Source organism: Papaver somniferum, chromosome 6, assembly GCF_003573695.1.
Source record: "Papaver somniferum cultivar HN1 chromosome 6, ASM357369v1, whole genome shotgun sequence".
Classification (NCBI taxonomy): Eukaryota; Viridiplantae; Streptophyta; class Magnoliopsida; order Ranunculales; family Papaveraceae; genus Papaver; species Papaver somniferum.
The window spans coordinates 18,368,587-18,385,121 of record NC_039363.1 but is presented as its reverse complement, the minus strand read 5'-3'; the positions used below and the strand labels follow the sequence as shown (position 1 = coordinate 18,385,121).

Sequence of the window (16,535 nt, the reverse complement as noted above, 5' to 3'; positions counted from 1 at the left end):
ATTGAATCATTCCCTGGATGGAGCACAAGCCGTTACGAAGCTTCTCCATCTTTCACAATTATAACCATGACGAAAGCAGCATCTAGATATATATCATGGTGTAAACGTATCAAACACGTGAAGAAGTTATGAACATCTTGGTAAGGATAATGAAATCGGCACCTTGAGAAACAAACACCTGATGTCTTCTTTTTTTTTTTTGTCCCGATCTTGTAACGACAAAACAAGTGTATTTACATCACGAAAACACCCTTGTGCATGAAAATCCTCATCAGGCAAAAAGAAACAAAGATAACCATATCCTGTAAAACTCCTGCCATAAATCGTAATATCCATTTCTTCCACATCAAAAATCCATACATGCTGTAATTTCTCAGTGGAATCAATCTACCTTGTTAGATTTTTACTGTCAGTAGGAAACACAAACCAACCAAATCACTGGTCCCAGGTATTTTGAGTTTATTTCTGTGGGACCCACGCCATTTATCTGTACTGGCCACTTCACTTGAAAAATGGAGTAAATGTGTTGTTTTTACTGACCAGGGATGACTGGACGGGTATTACCCGTCAAAGATGCGGCAAGTTGGAGCCGGCCTAGAGAGTTTGCTCAGGTGATCCGAATTTGCCAGCAGAATTTTGCATGCTCTGTGGTGCGCCAAAGATCAGGATGTAGCTGCTGCTAGGATGGATGGATATGATGCAATTTATTCCATAGAGTACTACTTTAAAGTAATTTTTAGCTTATTTTCATCATTTTTTGTTGCTACAAAAAGAATGGGCCGTGTACCTAAAAAGAAATTAGAATGATTCCATGAATCAAACTATATCCTTGGAGTCCTTGACCCTACAATTCACAAAATCTTGATGTATGTTTCCACATGAATATACCTGAAATCATCTTGTTTTTCATGATGAATCTAGACATCAAAGAAAAATAAAATAATCATATTTCAATTGATGATCCAATATATGACGTAATCATTTGAATAAAAGTTTTAGATTTGGTAATTAAACGCTATCTTGATATATATATATAATCATTTTTGTTTTGATTTGTTTTCCTATGTTTCTTTTTTTCTTTTGGTCTGGAAATTTGGTTCCCATTTTCTTTTCTCTGGCCTGTTCTAAAAAGATTTTCATGTGTGCATGAATGTGATATTTTAAAAACAAAAATGACTTTATTTTTATTATACTTTACTAATTATCTAAGATATATTAAAGGACTAATTCACTTGGACATAATCCTTTTTCTGTTTTACGTGTCTAACATGCATTAGACCCTTTATAAAGCTCACCCAATGACCGATCTTATCACACTTACTGTTAAGCTTTAATGCGTGCAAACCGTCATAAGTTGGACTCTATTATGTGTTTATCACTTCATTGTACACAAAACAGTAATCATATAAGTTATCGCGGGGTAAAATTTAATGGTTGTTACACATGTTACCAAATTTGCCCGAAATTTATCAGTAACAAGCAAAAGTTACACTTTAATCATATGAGGAGTTTAACTGATAACTTCTTTTACAACCTTGTTTGAACCATAGACTGGGATTTATTCATTATGGGACCATATTATAGTCGGTGTAAGTATATGAGCAACTCATGATTCGCGGTATCTGAACATATATTTTTTCAACAGAAATGTTATTATCGCTTCATCATTTTAGCTTATTTTCAGTTTAAAATGAAAAATTGTTATTATCATTTTTACACGAACAAAAATAGTGAGGGCGGCTTGGGAGCTAATGTGTAGACATGCTAACAGTGCTGCAAACCAACACAATGTTTACAACAACATTGTTCTACCGCCTCATCCACTTCCCACACTCATTTCCCAGCAACAACATCACACCAGAAGACCATCTGGAAATCAAAGTTTGGGCCGAAGTACAACAGCATCCCCATTGGAGATGCACACATGGAAGGAGGATTTCACTCTGGCTTGTTATACGATGTGGAATATCTGGCTAGCAAGAAATGCTAAGGTATATAACAACATCGTACAAACACTTAAAGCAAACATTCCATATATCCTTACTCCTCAGCCAAGAATACAGATGGGCAACCCAACATAATATATGCACACAGAATACTCCACAACAACAACAGAGGAGGAATTCAAAAACAGTTTGGATACAACGGAATGCCCCACAACACCAATGGTTAAAAATCAACACTGAAGGAGCAAGCAAATTGAACACTCAAGGGGCGCCGGAGATGGCTGGAGCCGGATGGATTTGCAGAAACGAACACGGTGCAGTGATTATGACCATGGCAACACCTCTTGGAAAAACCACAGCAATCGTGGCGGAAACATGGGCACTACTCTTAGCTGTAAGGATGGCAGCTACCAAAGAATGGAACAATATTCACTTCGAAACAGACTCAACAACACTGTTAACTCTTATCTCGAAAGACCACTCTGAGGCACCGTGGATCATTCAAAATATGCTACAAGAAATACAACAACATCTCCGACGATTACAGGCATATGTGATAACACACATATACAAGGAAGCGAACCAAGCGGCGGATGGACTTGCAGACTTTGCATCAAAAAAATAATTACAGCACGGAAATGGAATCAGCAACAGCACTTCAACCAACATATGGGAACACACACACCCTGAATTCTAGTCCTGTCAATATATGTCCGATATCCGGAATCCGTTTCCGAGTATTCGGGATCCTATAGGAGTTTATCCGTTTTATCGAATATTGGATATCGGATACGGATATTTCTTCCTTAACCTATCGGAATCGGATTAGGCTCTATCCGTTTGGTTAAATATCCGATATCCGATAGAATATGGATTTATTTGTGATTTACCCTAACCATGTTTATGATTTATTTGTGATTTACCCTAATCTCCGATATCCGATATAAATATCCGATATCCGACATGAAATGTTTGAAAAATTGAACTTAAATTTCAGTTATGAACGTGTTTTAAAGCGCTTTTAACTTTTTTTTTCAGAACCGGTTATTATCGGATAAATATCTGATAGCTTAGCCTATTGGAATCGATATCTGATTTTGATATCCTATAGGATATTATCGGATATCGAATATCCAATAGTGCTTAACTTGTCGGATATCGGAATTCTGAATATCCAACGGATATTCTTCCATTAACAGGTCTACTGAACTCCTTAATGTAATTGTCACGAATGACTCACTGGGGACTCGTTACCCTAGAGAAGTTCCTGCTTACTAATAATAAAACTTCATCTTAAAAAAAAAAAAAAAAAAAAAAATTAACGTTGCGGAAATAGATTTTTCACCAAGAAATTACTAATTCACACGGTAAATAGAAACACAAAATTACCCCCTTTCACTTAACATTTTTACCACAACAATCAATGATGAAAGACTTTAAACACACAACAGCTAGCTTCTTAGCCCAGCCGGTCTCACCTTGTCCCCGTAAACCAAAAGCTTGTCAACAAGAAACAAAAACAAAAAGAAAAATAATTCATGATGAAATAGTATTAGGTCCCACAATCAACCGTGTGAGTTGTGAAACATAACACGCCACGTGTATTTTTACTGTAAGTAGGTCCATCCAAAGATATGGACCACTGTAACATGATTGTTCAGACTTCACTTCACCATGACCACCACCACCCTCCGGAGTCAGGGACGGACGGACGGAGGACGGACTGAAGTGGGTCATAAACCATGTGACCAAACAGCTGTTATGTCCCGCCTTACATTTCCCTATATATAATCCTCTAATTCTCCATCCCCTTTTCTTTTTTTTACTCTTCTTCTTCTGTGAAACTCTGTTTCTGTTTCTCTGTTTCTTTCTCTTCTCTCTTCTAAAACTCTGTGTCTGTGTCTCTATGAAACCCTAAAAAGCTCTCTCTAAATGAAACCCTAGAAATCTATCTCTACTACTCTGCAGCTAAAAGAAAAAAGAAAGATGAAGAAGTATTGTTTTTTCTTCATTACAGGCTTGTTGTTTTTGTATAGTATAGGAAAAGTTGATTCATCTTCATCATCTATTAATGGAGTTGGCTTTTCTAAAGATGTTGAGAAATTACTTGCTTTTAAAAGTAAGTTAATAAATCCGAGTGTATTGCAAAACTGGGTACAGAACCAAGATCCTTGTTACTTCACTGGTGTTTCTTGTAATAATAATAAAGACTCTGTTTCTGGGTTAGATCTTAGTTTTGTTAATTTGAATTTGGATTTCAAGTTTGTTTCTTCATTTCTAATGAGTTTAGAATCTCTAGAGAAATTGTCTCTTAGATTTTCTAACCTCACTGGAAATCTCTCTTCTTCTTCTTCATCATCATCAAGTTCCTGCAGTGAGAAGCTTCAAGAGTTGGATCTATCTGGAAATAGATTAACTGGTTCTGTCTCAGATATTTCATCTCTGAGTTCTTGTTCAAATTTGGTTTCTCTTAATTTATCAAGAAATTCATTGGGTGGAGGAGGAAATAAGGGCTATTCTGGGTTGAAATTACCACCAAGTTTACAAAAACTTGATCTTTCTTCAAATAATTTCACTGGAAAAATCCCATCTTTGAGTCATCAGGCTATTTTAAACCACCTTGATCTTTCTGCAAACAAATTTTCTGGAGATATTGGCAGATACTTCACTGGGTTTAAATCGTTAAGCTACCTGAATCTTTCTTATAACGAGTTTTCAGGAGAAATTCCTCTGGAGATTACTGATTCTTGTACTACTTTGATGGAGATTGATCTTTCTTTTAATCAATTAGTTGGTTCTTTACCTGCTGGTTTAGCTTCTTGTACTTCATTAGAACAGATTAATCTCTCCAACAACAGCTTCTCCGGTGAGTTCCCTTCAAATACTCTGATTCAGATGGCTAAATTGAAGAAACTGGTCTTATCTTACAATTATTTTGATGGTGAAGTTCATGATTCTATATCAAAGCTTACAAATTTGGAGATGCTTGATTTAAGTGCAAATAATCTTTCTGGGTTGATTCCACCGGGACTATGTGATGATTATAAAGAAAGTAATTTGAAAGAATTGTATCTTCAGAACAATATGTTTACAGGGACTGTGCCGTCGAGCTTGAGCAAGTGTTCTAAACTGATTACACTTGATCTTAGTTCAAATTATCTTACTGGAACTATACCTTCAAGTTTCGGTTCATTATCTCAGCTTCGGGATTTGATAATGTGGTTGAATCAGTTAACCGGTGAGATTCCGACTGAACTTGAGAACATCAAAACACTCGAGAATTTGATTCTTGATAATAATGGGCTTACAGGAGGTATTCCATCTGGTTTAAGTAATTGTACTAATTTGAATTGGATTTCGTTATCGAGTAATTTGTTAAGCGGAGAGATTCCGCCGTGGATTGGTACGCTTAATAAGCTAGCAATTCTCAAGCTAGGGAACAATTCATTTTCGGGTGTAATTCCGGCGGAGCTCGGAGATTGTCGGAGTTTGATTTGGTTGGATCTTAATAGTAATTCGTTGAGTGGTAGCATTCCTGCTACTCTGTCGAAGCAAGCTGGGAACATTGCTGGTGGTTTGGTTGCAGGGAAACGATATGTTTATTTGAAGAATGATGGTAGTCCTGGTTGTCATGGAGCTGGTAGTCTTCTTGAATTCGCTGGGATTCGACCGGAGGGCTTGGACAGAGTTCCGACGAGACGTCAGTGCAATTTCACTAGAGTTTATATGGGTAATACTCAGTACACATTTAACAACAATGGCTCGATGATTTTTCTTGATCTCTCTTACAATAAATTGGAGAATAGCATTCCTAAAGAGCTTGGAGATATGTATTATCTGTCTGTTCTGAATTTGGGGCATAATAATCTCACCGGTGCAATTCCAAATCATTTCGGGAACTTGAAAAATGTTGGCATTCTTGATCTTTCTTTCAATCAGTTGGAAGGTCCGATTCCGGGTGCGTTGTCCGGTCTTAGTCTGTTGGCTGAGATTGATCTTTCAAACAACAGGCTTTCTGGGTTGATTCCTGAAGGAGGTCAGCTAGCAACATTTCCTCCTTACCGGTACCAAAATAACGATGGTCTCTGCGGTTATCCTCTTCCTCCTTGTGGAGATTCAGCTTCGAATTCGTCAGCTTCTTTGCATCCGAAATCTCACCGAAGACAAGCTTCTTTAGCTGGGAGTGTTGCTATGGGCTTATTGTTTTCACTGTTCTGCATCTTCGGAGTGATTATTGTTATAGTGGAGAGAAATAAGCGGCAGAAGAAGAAAGAAGCGGCCTTGGATATTTACATCGACAGCCGATCACATTCTGGTACCGCGCATACCAATTGGAAACTGACGAGTGCTCGTGAAGCTCTGAGTATCAACCTGTCTACCTTCGACAGACCTCTCCGGAAGCTTACGTTTGCTGATCTTCTTGATGCTACAAACGGCTTCCACAATGACAGTTTAATTGGCTCAGGTGGTTTTGGGGATGTTTATAAAGCTCAGCTCAAGGATGGCAGCATTGTCGCCGTGAAGAAACTAATTCAGATTAGTGGGCAAGGCGACAGGGAATTCACAGCTGAGATGGAAACAATTGGTAAAGTTAAGCATCGAAATCTTGTTCCTTTATTGGGTTACTGTAAGGTTGGAGAAGAACGGCTATTAGTCTACGAGTACATGAGATTTGGCAGTTTAGAAGACGTTTTACATGATCGAAAGAAAGGCGGTATCAAGCTTAAATGGCCTGCAAGAAGAAGAATTGCAGTTGGAGCAGCAAAAGGTCTAGCTTTCCTGCACCATATGTGCGTTCCTCATATTATCCACAGAGACATGAAATCGAGCAATGTTCTTCTAGACGAAAATTTAGAAGCTAGAGTTTCAGATTTCGGAATGGCGAGGCTAATGAGTGCAATGGATACCCATCTCAGTGTAAGCACTCTTGCCGGTACACCAGGTTACGTTCCGCCAGAATACTACCAGAGTTTCAGATGTTCGGCAAAAGGGGATGTTTACAGTTACGGTGTAGTCCTCCTCGAATTACTTACCGGTAAACAACCAACAGATTCAGCAGATTTTGGCGACAACAATCTAGTCGGATGGGTGAAGCAACACGCGAAACTCAAAATAACCGATGTTTTTGATCCGGAACTCATGAAAGAAGACCCGACATTAGAGATTGAGCTATTACAACATCTTAAAGTTGCCTGCGCTTGTTTAGATGATCGACCGTGGCGGCGGCCTACAATGATTCAAGTCATGGCAATGTTTAAAGAAATCCAAGCGGGTTCAAGCATCGATTCTTCGGTCAGTACGATTGATCAAGACGGAAGTTTTCATACCATTGAAATGGTTGAAATGACTATAAAAGAAGGTCAAGAACTAAACACCAAGCACTGAAGCAAGCGGTTCTTCCACAATTTTCAGAAAACCCCCCATGATTTTGTTGTCTTCTTGTATGTAATATATCTCATCTTTGTTTTAAAATCTCTGTCATTTTATACATACGTAGAAGGAAGGATGTTTCTTCTTCTTTTTTTGTTTGGTGTACATATAAGAAGATAATATAAGATGGTTATTATTTAAAAAATTTATGTTCCTCCAAAAATCATTTCATAACATAGAAATCCTTAAATGGGGGTTCCATCAGTTTTCCTGACATCAATTGATTGTGACCACTTTTTTTCTCTTTTTTGGACACCCCCTATAAAATAATCTAAAAACTTTGCTTTATTTCCTTGTTATCTATAATCTCCCTTTTTTGATTATACCTCAACCTAAGATACAAAAAATTGATGGTTTTATGTAGTCAAAGGATTCCTTCTTTGATAAAGAAAGTAACGTGTATAAAACAATATTCCCTCTGTTTTTTGAAAAATGTTATTTTCATTTTTTTTAATTTGGCTTATTTACCTATCAGAAACCGAAATGATAGGGTTCTGTGGATCTAATTTTCTTTGAACATTTTTGTACTCATTTAGGGTTTTACTAAACTAGTTTTAGATTGTGTTAATTATAATCATTTTGATTATGACAACTAAATATGTATAGTTTTTCACCTACTTTACTTTACATGTTATATCGCACGACGGATTAATACATGTCAAGGGTCAACGGTCGATATCGTAAACCATAATTATTCGCCGCGTTATTCACTAATCTTTTAAATGTTTTCTTAATCAAAATCTTGATTTTCTTATAGCATGTACATAATCATTGGTGCAATTTGTTCTTGCACCCATAATTGGAGTATCTTAACTATTGTTTTCTATGTCCAATTTGCAAGCTAATTAAGGATTAATAAATTATGTTTCAACTTGCATGGATGGATTTTAATAGCTGCAGCCAATAAATTTGAAATCTGCATCCCCCAATTACTTTATAGTTGCATGTGTTTATGATTTGTCTTATCTTCTTAAACTTAATAATCCAGCCAAGCTTTCACATTAATTTACTTCTTCTTTATAAAATTCATGACATTTTTCTTTCTTGATAGCCTAGTTCGCAAACTTCTGGGTATCGCGAATTTTATCGTTTTATTCGCGGACGTTTTCAACTCCGAACCCAAGACGCATATTATGTGGCATTTCCGAATCGTTCACGAACTTTACGTATCCCGAATGATACGTCCGCTTAATTCGTCAGAAATTCTTTAACTTTTATGTTTTCAAAGACCCTATTTTTTGGACTTTACTGTCTCCCAAGCATACACGGTCCAATATTAGACGTTGTTGTAATTTTTATGAAAATGACATAAGAGATTTGAAGGTGAAGGTGAAGGTGAGAGAGATCTAAACCACTATATCACGTCCTCTTTGATGACTAATGTTGTATATATTATTAATATCATCATATTAAGTTTATTTTTTCTTTAAATAACTCACATGTATGCATAAAAATTAATCCATGACCTTATAAATACTAATTATTTATTATATATGGATACCGAATTTTCAGATCCGAACTCACATTTATAAATCGAATTATACACGTACGTATGCCGTTCGGAATTACTGACGAATCACGTTCCGTTGACCGAGTGTTTGACCGAATTTGGGTTTTACAAAACCGTATAATACTCGTACGTTCGTCGAATCCCGAATTGCTAACTAGGCTTGATAGTAATAATACTTTCGGGGGAAGTTTTGTTACAAGATATTATTTGGGGTTCAAGGATGGAATCACACATCAAATCAGTTTTAATACCCCCCTCAATTGGAGGAATTGGTTGACAAAATATTGGAAAAATGGAACATGACATGATTTCCATCAAACGGTTCCCTTCAATCTTATGGTATAGACTTTTGATAAGACTTCATGAATAGCGCGTGTGCATGAAAAATGCGTATGAACTATGAACTGGAATAAGTTGGTCCGCCTAACTCTTACTAGTATCTCATTAGTGACTTAAATCCAAAATAATTTATGACTTATGTGTTAATGAATGAATTTGAGCCAATATTACTGTAGTGCGGTGATAATTTCATTGCAGTAACCTGAGTTTGACATTTTGTCGGAACTGAATGGTTCTGCACTTACCGAGGTAAAATCTGAAAAATTGTAATGAAATCCTTAACATTTTATGAGTTGAAACGTTAATTATGAATGTGAGCCGTTCTGCCAATATCCTTATAGTGCACGGGCGAAATCATTGCATGATACGGATAACCTGAGTTTGATATTTGAGGTACATTCTAGACATCCTCACTTTTGATGTAAAAAAAACATATGTCATATAAGCTTTGCTACCATAAGTGCGCATACCTATTTCAGTTGTGCTCGTCGTATCTCGAACAGAAAAGAAATTTCTTTTTTCTTTCTTTTATTTCTAAAATAATTGCTTCAGCTTCAGCCACTTGAATTTTCGATATTTCTTTTTATTTCTGATCAAACGAATGGCATCTTCGTCAGGAAATTCTAGCTATTCTTAGTATGATATTGGGGAATTTCATTTCTATTACTCAAACAAGCATGAAGCATATGCTTGCATAATCATCCATAAATCAATCGGATATGTAATTATTGGAGACTCAAAATGCATGCATTCCCGAGCTTTGATTTCCTCAGTTAAAGAGGATTCCAGAAAAGAGAAAATCAGGAGACGTGTTTTCAGAACGAAGAAGAGTCGCATAATGCTATTAAGTCATCTTCTGTTTAGGATAAAGCTTGTAATTGCTTTGGTAGTTCAATAATTCCTCTTAAAGTTTTAGTTCAATTAAATTTTGATATATGAGTGAAGCTTCTCCCTTATCGAAGGTTTTTATAAAGCTTTGTTTATAGATGAGTTTTCCTCAGTTTAATACATAATGACTGAACCTAACTTTGGTTGGTTAATCCGATCAGTTCAACGATGGTCAAAAAGTATGATGGTCTAGTCATCTAATATCATTTTGGCGCGCAACTTATCAAAGTCTTTCTCGTTTGAATGTTCACGTGATTTCCTTAGTCAGTTCTCGGAGCATCGGTTGCCCCACGCATAAAATGAGAGATCTAGAAAGGGGGAAGCGCTCGTTCTTCGCCAACCAACATTTCAATGAAATGAAATGTGAGATTATTAAGTAGTCTACCTATTTTGGATTGAAATTAAATGCCATATCCCTTTTAAAAGAATACCTGAACCTCCTCCGGAAGTAGGTCTATTAGAAAGAATGTTAAACCCTCTGACTCAAGTTGAGATAAAGAATACAATTCCCTTTATTCGGAAGTGTAAACTTGACGACCTCTCGCAACATCTTGCTTTGATCAAAATCAAAGAAGTACGCTTTTAACTAAAGTTAAATTAAATTATATGGGATCGCCCACCTAAGACTTCTTATAAACCTTTAGGATTAGAGATTCTATCAATGCATGCATTCTCGAGCTTCGATTTCTTCAGTTAAAGAGGATTACAGAAAAGTAAAGTGAATCGGCCTAACCAGTGAGTTTATGTTAAATCTCACAGTAGGGAAATATGATCAATCCTATATCAGTCAGTTATGCAAGTTTCATCAAGTGCTTCAGGTTAGAAAAACCAAATCTCAGTTAGTAGATCAGTTCCTAGGCTTCGGTTTGGATTAGCAGGTTCCTCAACTGAAGTAGATGCCCTTTAAAGGGATGGTGATGCTGGACCAAGCACTGGTTAATCCGGTCTAAGTCAGTTTGGATCTAGAAGCTTGGATGGGCTAGAAAAAGGTTCAATGCTTGATAAGTAAGATTCAAGAGGTTCCGGTTATCATAAAATGATTGAGTTTCTTAAAATATTTCTATTAGGCTTATAGATATTCGTGACTTCCAACTCTTATTACGTCGTCAATCAAAGCATTGGACTCTTTAGTATTAAATACACGTAGGAAGATTAACAACCTTTGAGGCTTATAAGAAACCAACTATAAAGAAGTACCTTTCAGCTGTACCAGCCATCTGTAGTGCAGGTCAACCACAGTTAATAATGGAGACGAAAAGGAATCAGGAATAAGATAATTTATTCGTGAACACAACGCCTTGGATTCGTTCTTTCAGTAGCTAAGTGTTCTTAAATCAGGAGAAATCCCTTTGGATCAAAGTATATTGTGGTACCCCCAGTTCTTTAAATGATGCCCCGACAGATCATCTTATAGTTACGGCCAGACAGTGATTACTTCTGTAGGAGCTACGACGACATTCTTTGCGGCAACTATTGGAATATTACAGAACGATTCGAAGAGGATCATAGCTTATTCAACTTGCTGTGAATTAGGTTATATGATCTTTGCTTAGGACATCTCTAACTATTGGGTTAGCACTTAATGAATCACGCCTTTTTCAAAACCACTAATTACTCGCTTCCCCTTTATTGACTTCATCCACAACATTTGATTCATAACAGGAGTCATGTTCACTTGCCGTTCATAAGAACAATTGTCTTATGAAAAATCTACCAAGGTAAATAAGACATAAATAAGACATGGAACTGGACGGTTCTACACCTACCAAGGTAAATCTGAAAAATTAGTACGAAATCTTTGATTGATTACTCTCATGTAAAAACTAACACGCCAGAACGGCGTGAGTTTTTAACATAGTATTAGAATTGTTCATGCGTGAAGTTTCAGAAATTTTATAAGAGTTAGTTTGCATAAAGAAACGGATCGGTTTGTCGAAAATATTCGACTGGCTAAACATTTATTTATTTTGATCGATAAATAGAATGCAATGATCAAAAGAAAAAGTTCCAAAACTTGACAAAAAAATATTAATTGGAGTAAAAAGGCAGAGGGCCAAGAGAAAAAGCCCTGAAGGTCCTATACTAGAGATATACGGTTGCATCACATATCTTGGTGCCAATATTTTCTTTAAGGTGGGGGTCAAATGATGCCATATCAAAGATATTGTTCAGATATATAATCCTAAAACAATTACGTGTTAAGTGGCAATCCATTCAAATCATTTGGTGGTAGAAAGACTGTGAAGCTATAACTTTCAGTAACACGAGCTGTGGGCGAGTTAGTAAGGAACACATGGGTCCATTGAGGGCGTGGGCATGTCTGTTTGTTATGATGATATCCCAAAACGTCCCCTTTCATGCAAGCTATCATCCTTTTCCATTCCCCAAACCAAAAATTGACCCGAAAGTTTTTCTTATCCTGGAAAGTAGTATTTTTTTAGGAATACACATTTAAACTTTCTTCGGATACAAAAGAGATATTAAGGAGACCTAATAATGCAAACATTTTGAGCTTAAAGTTCCAAAACGGATTTATTATAGCTAATATGAAGACTGAGATTTTAAATACGAAATATTAACGGTTAGTAAACTAAACAATCACTAAGTTGAAAATCGGTTGTATTTCTCCAATCGTTTTCATGTGTAATGATAATTTTAAATTTTTTAGAACTTGGATAGGGCATGGTAATTTTAAGCATAACATCGGATCTTCTTGGAATATTGATATACATGGTAGTCCTACTTATATTTTGAATCAAAAACATCATAGTGCAAGAATAGTTTTATCTCAATGGAATAGGATGTAATTTGGTGATATTCGGAAAAATATTAATAATCTTCAAAATTTATTGGAGATAGCTCAAAATGATTCTAGCACTAGTGAACATCATGCAAAAATTATGGTATCACTAGTAAGTTGGAAAATTAATACAAAATTCAGTATGATTTCTATAGAGAAAAGTCTATGGATAAGTCTGTTTTTGAAATGGATAACAACGCTAGATATTTTCACACTATAGTAAATAAAAGGTTGCATACAAATTCTATCAATGCTCTTTGTGATAATAATGGTAATTGGCATAAGGATCGATAGAAATGAGATTAGTAATCTTCTAACTAATCACTTCAGTGTTGTTTCTTGTACTTCTAATCCTATTTTGAATGACCAAGATTTTCTCATTATTCCAAATATTGCCTCTGTTTCTGATAATGATAGTTTCTATGCCATTCCTAATGGACATGAAATTGAACTTGTGGTTAAAAATATGCCTTCTTGGAATACTCCTGGACCTGATGGCTTCCAAGCAGGCTTTTATCAAACTCAATGGCAATTGGTTATCAAGGATATTGTAGGTGTGGTTCAAAAAAAAATTCAGAGTGGTCACATGCCTAGAAGTTTAAACAGAACTTGCATATGTCTAATTCATAAATGTAAAACTCCTAAGGTACCTTCTGAAATTAAACCAATTGGTCTCTGTAAAGCCTCTTACAAAATTATTTCATAAATTTTGGTTAATAGGATTAAACCACTTCTAAAGAAGTTGATTTCACCATATCAAGTTGTTCTTATTCCAGGCATGACAATATAATTATTCCCATTAGATGATTCATTCTATAAAACATAAGGAAGGTGTTAGTGACACTATGGCTATCAAACTTGACTTGTCAAAAGCTTTTGACATGTTAGAATGGAATTTTCTCAAGAAAGTTCTTGTGAGCTTTAGTTTTTGTTCTGAGTTTTGCAATCTCATTATGCAATGTGTTTCTACAACAAGCATTAATGTTCTTCTCAGTGGTTTTGCCTGAGATCAGTATGTACCAACTAGAGGAATTAGACAAGGGTATCCTTTATTCCCTTATCTCTTTATATTAGCAACTGAATATCTTTTTAGGTCTTTGCATGCTGCTGAAATAAATAAATCTATCATTGGTGTTAAAGTTTCTAGAAAAGCTCCCCTTATAACCCATTTGCGTTTTGCTGATGATATTCTAATATTTGGTCAAGCTAACATGAAGCATATTGACAATATTTTGCAGATCATTCAAAATTTTGGTAGTATCTCAGGTCAAATGCTCAATTTTTATAAATCTTGTGTTTATTTTAGTAAGAATCTAAGTCCTAGTACTTCTGCTGATCTTGCTAATGCTCTCAATATGAATTTAGTAACTGATTCTGAAAAGTATCTTGGTGCCCCATTGTTGCTTGGACATTCTAAGGTAAAATATTTTGATCCCATAGTCCAATCCTTTAAGGCAAGACTAAAGAATTATGTAGGTACTACTCTTAATCAGATTGGTAGATCTACTTTGATAAAATCTGTTTTGCATTCTTTATCCATCTGTTAGATGGGTTGCATTAAAATCCAAACTACTCTAATAAGTAAATTTGATTCTTTGCAGAGGATTTTTTGGTGGGGAAATAAAACTGGTAAATAAATTAAATTTATTGGTTGGGATAACATTAGTAAGTCACAAAAGATGGGTGGTCTTGGTTTCAGGGATTTAGAAACTTTCAATGTTGCTTTCATCTGTAAGTTGGTTTGGAAAATCATAACTGAAAATGATGAGTTGTGGGTTCAGATTTTGTGTGCAAGATACTTTAGTAATTATGGTATCCTTCATCTGGAGAAACTCAATTAGATTTGCTCTTAGATATGGAGAGGAATCTATAGATGTATTGAGATCATTAAAAACAACAGTTTCTGGTCTATTAGGTATGGAAATAAAGTTAATATTTGGCTGGACTGCTGGGTCATAGGATTAGATCATCCTCTTACTCCTGTTGAAGGGCTAGTTAATATTGTGTCCTACACATATGTTTTTGAACTATTTTATCAGGATACTAGAAACTGGAATGTTCATCTCATACATTATTTGTTTGAACCTGATTGTGCACAAAGAATCCTTGATATGGATATGCCTGCTATTGGAAAGGTTACTCTGATTTGGTTACCTGATGGGAAAGGTCTTTTCTATGTTAAAAGTGTTTATAATGTTCTAAATAGAAGGCCTAACAATATTGCAGGTACTTGCTCAGTTCCTCAATAGGCTTGGAAATCTTTATGGAAAGTACATTTACCACATAAAGTTAAATTGTTAGTTTGGAAATGCATTAAGGACATAGTTCCTACTAGAGATGAGATCTCTAGATATAAGGATGGTATTGAAGTGCAACGTAGCTTATCTAATCATCCAATGGAAACTATTGATCACCTTTTCATTAACTGTCTCTATGTTAGGTCCATTTGGTTGGCTTTAAACATTAATGTAGGAAACATCATAGCCCAACATGGTTCTTTTAGAAACTGGGTGATTTCTTAGTTTTCAATTGGTAAAAGTTTGACTTTTAGTTCAGGGATATCTAAATATGAACTGAATAAGCTTATGATGGCTGCTACTTGGTTCATCTGGAAGGATAGATGCTCAGAAGTGTTTCAGAATCTTAATCCTAATAGAATAGTTTCTCTAGATGGAATTAATAAATTCATTCATATTGGTAATGATCATTCTATTAATAGTTCTGGATCTTTGGAGGAACTGAGATGGGATCCCCTTGATAAATGGTTTCTGAAATTAATATTGATGCTTTCTTTGTTAAAAAAACACTTCAAGGTGGCATAGGGCTGATTGTGGGAGATTTTGCAGGCACCTGCATTGAGATCCAAGGAAACTATTTCAATGGAGGAATGAATGAGGGGCTTGAGGTTGGGTAACTAGAGTGCAGAGCAACGAAATTAGTTGTAGTTGGGGAAACAACAAAAAATCTCAATAATGTCATATTTGAATCTGATAATGAAGCTTTGGTTAAGTCAATTAATGATTCAAATTTTTATGTTCACTAGATGAAACAGACTTTAGTTTTAGAGATTAGGTTTCTTTTAAGTAAGCTTAGTAATTGGAAATGTGCCTCAGTTAGAAGAGTCTCTAATGGAGCAGCGGACAAAATAGCTAAAAAAAACTAGGTATTTGAAGTTTTTCATTACTCTGAAGTTTTCCCTCCTGACATCCAGGAATGGGTAACTAGCTAGTGACACAATTGTACCTCTTCATTAGTTTAAATAATATATATATTTGAATTAAACAAAAAAAAACTTTAGTGTTAGCTTGTATAATGGCGCCACACTTGTGCTGAACATTTAGGATATGCCAAACTTGGTTATAGAGCCACTTTATAACCTTCTCTAACTTGCTTTCTTGCTCTGACATGCGTGTGATGCACACATACTCATAATTGACATCTTGGACTGAAATACGACAATCATTGCGTTATGCCCAACTTAGCTTGTGCCAATATTCGGTAATGGTTGTTCTTTACTCAACTTGGCCTCAGCCAAGTATGGCAACAGTTACACTTCATTCAACTTGGCCTCTGCCAAGTTCGACAATGGTTGTGCTACATTTATCCCGCCATGTACTTAGCT

At 35.7% G+C, this 16,535-nt stretch overlaps 1 protein-coding gene across 1 annotated transcript; it reads left to right on the top strand.

Moving 5' to 3' along the window:
• Positions 1–3,777: 3,777 nt before the first annotated feature.
• Positions 3,778–7,521, top strand: LOC113287096 (systemin receptor SR160-like). The gene has a single exon (XM_026535767.1). The coding sequence runs from the start codon at positions 3,933–3,935 to the stop codon at positions 7,329–7,331; it is 3,399 nt and encodes a 1,132-aa protein (XP_026391552.1). The 5' UTR covers positions 3,778–3,932; the 3' UTR covers positions 7,332–7,521.
• Positions 7,522–16,535: the final 9,014 nt, after the last annotated feature.

What these genes read in the sequence shown, in the direction of transcription:
- LOC113287096 (XM_026535767.1), top strand. Translation starts at nt 3,933, where the DNA reads ATGAAGAAGTATTGTTTTTTCTTCATTACAGGCTTGTTGTTTTTGTAT.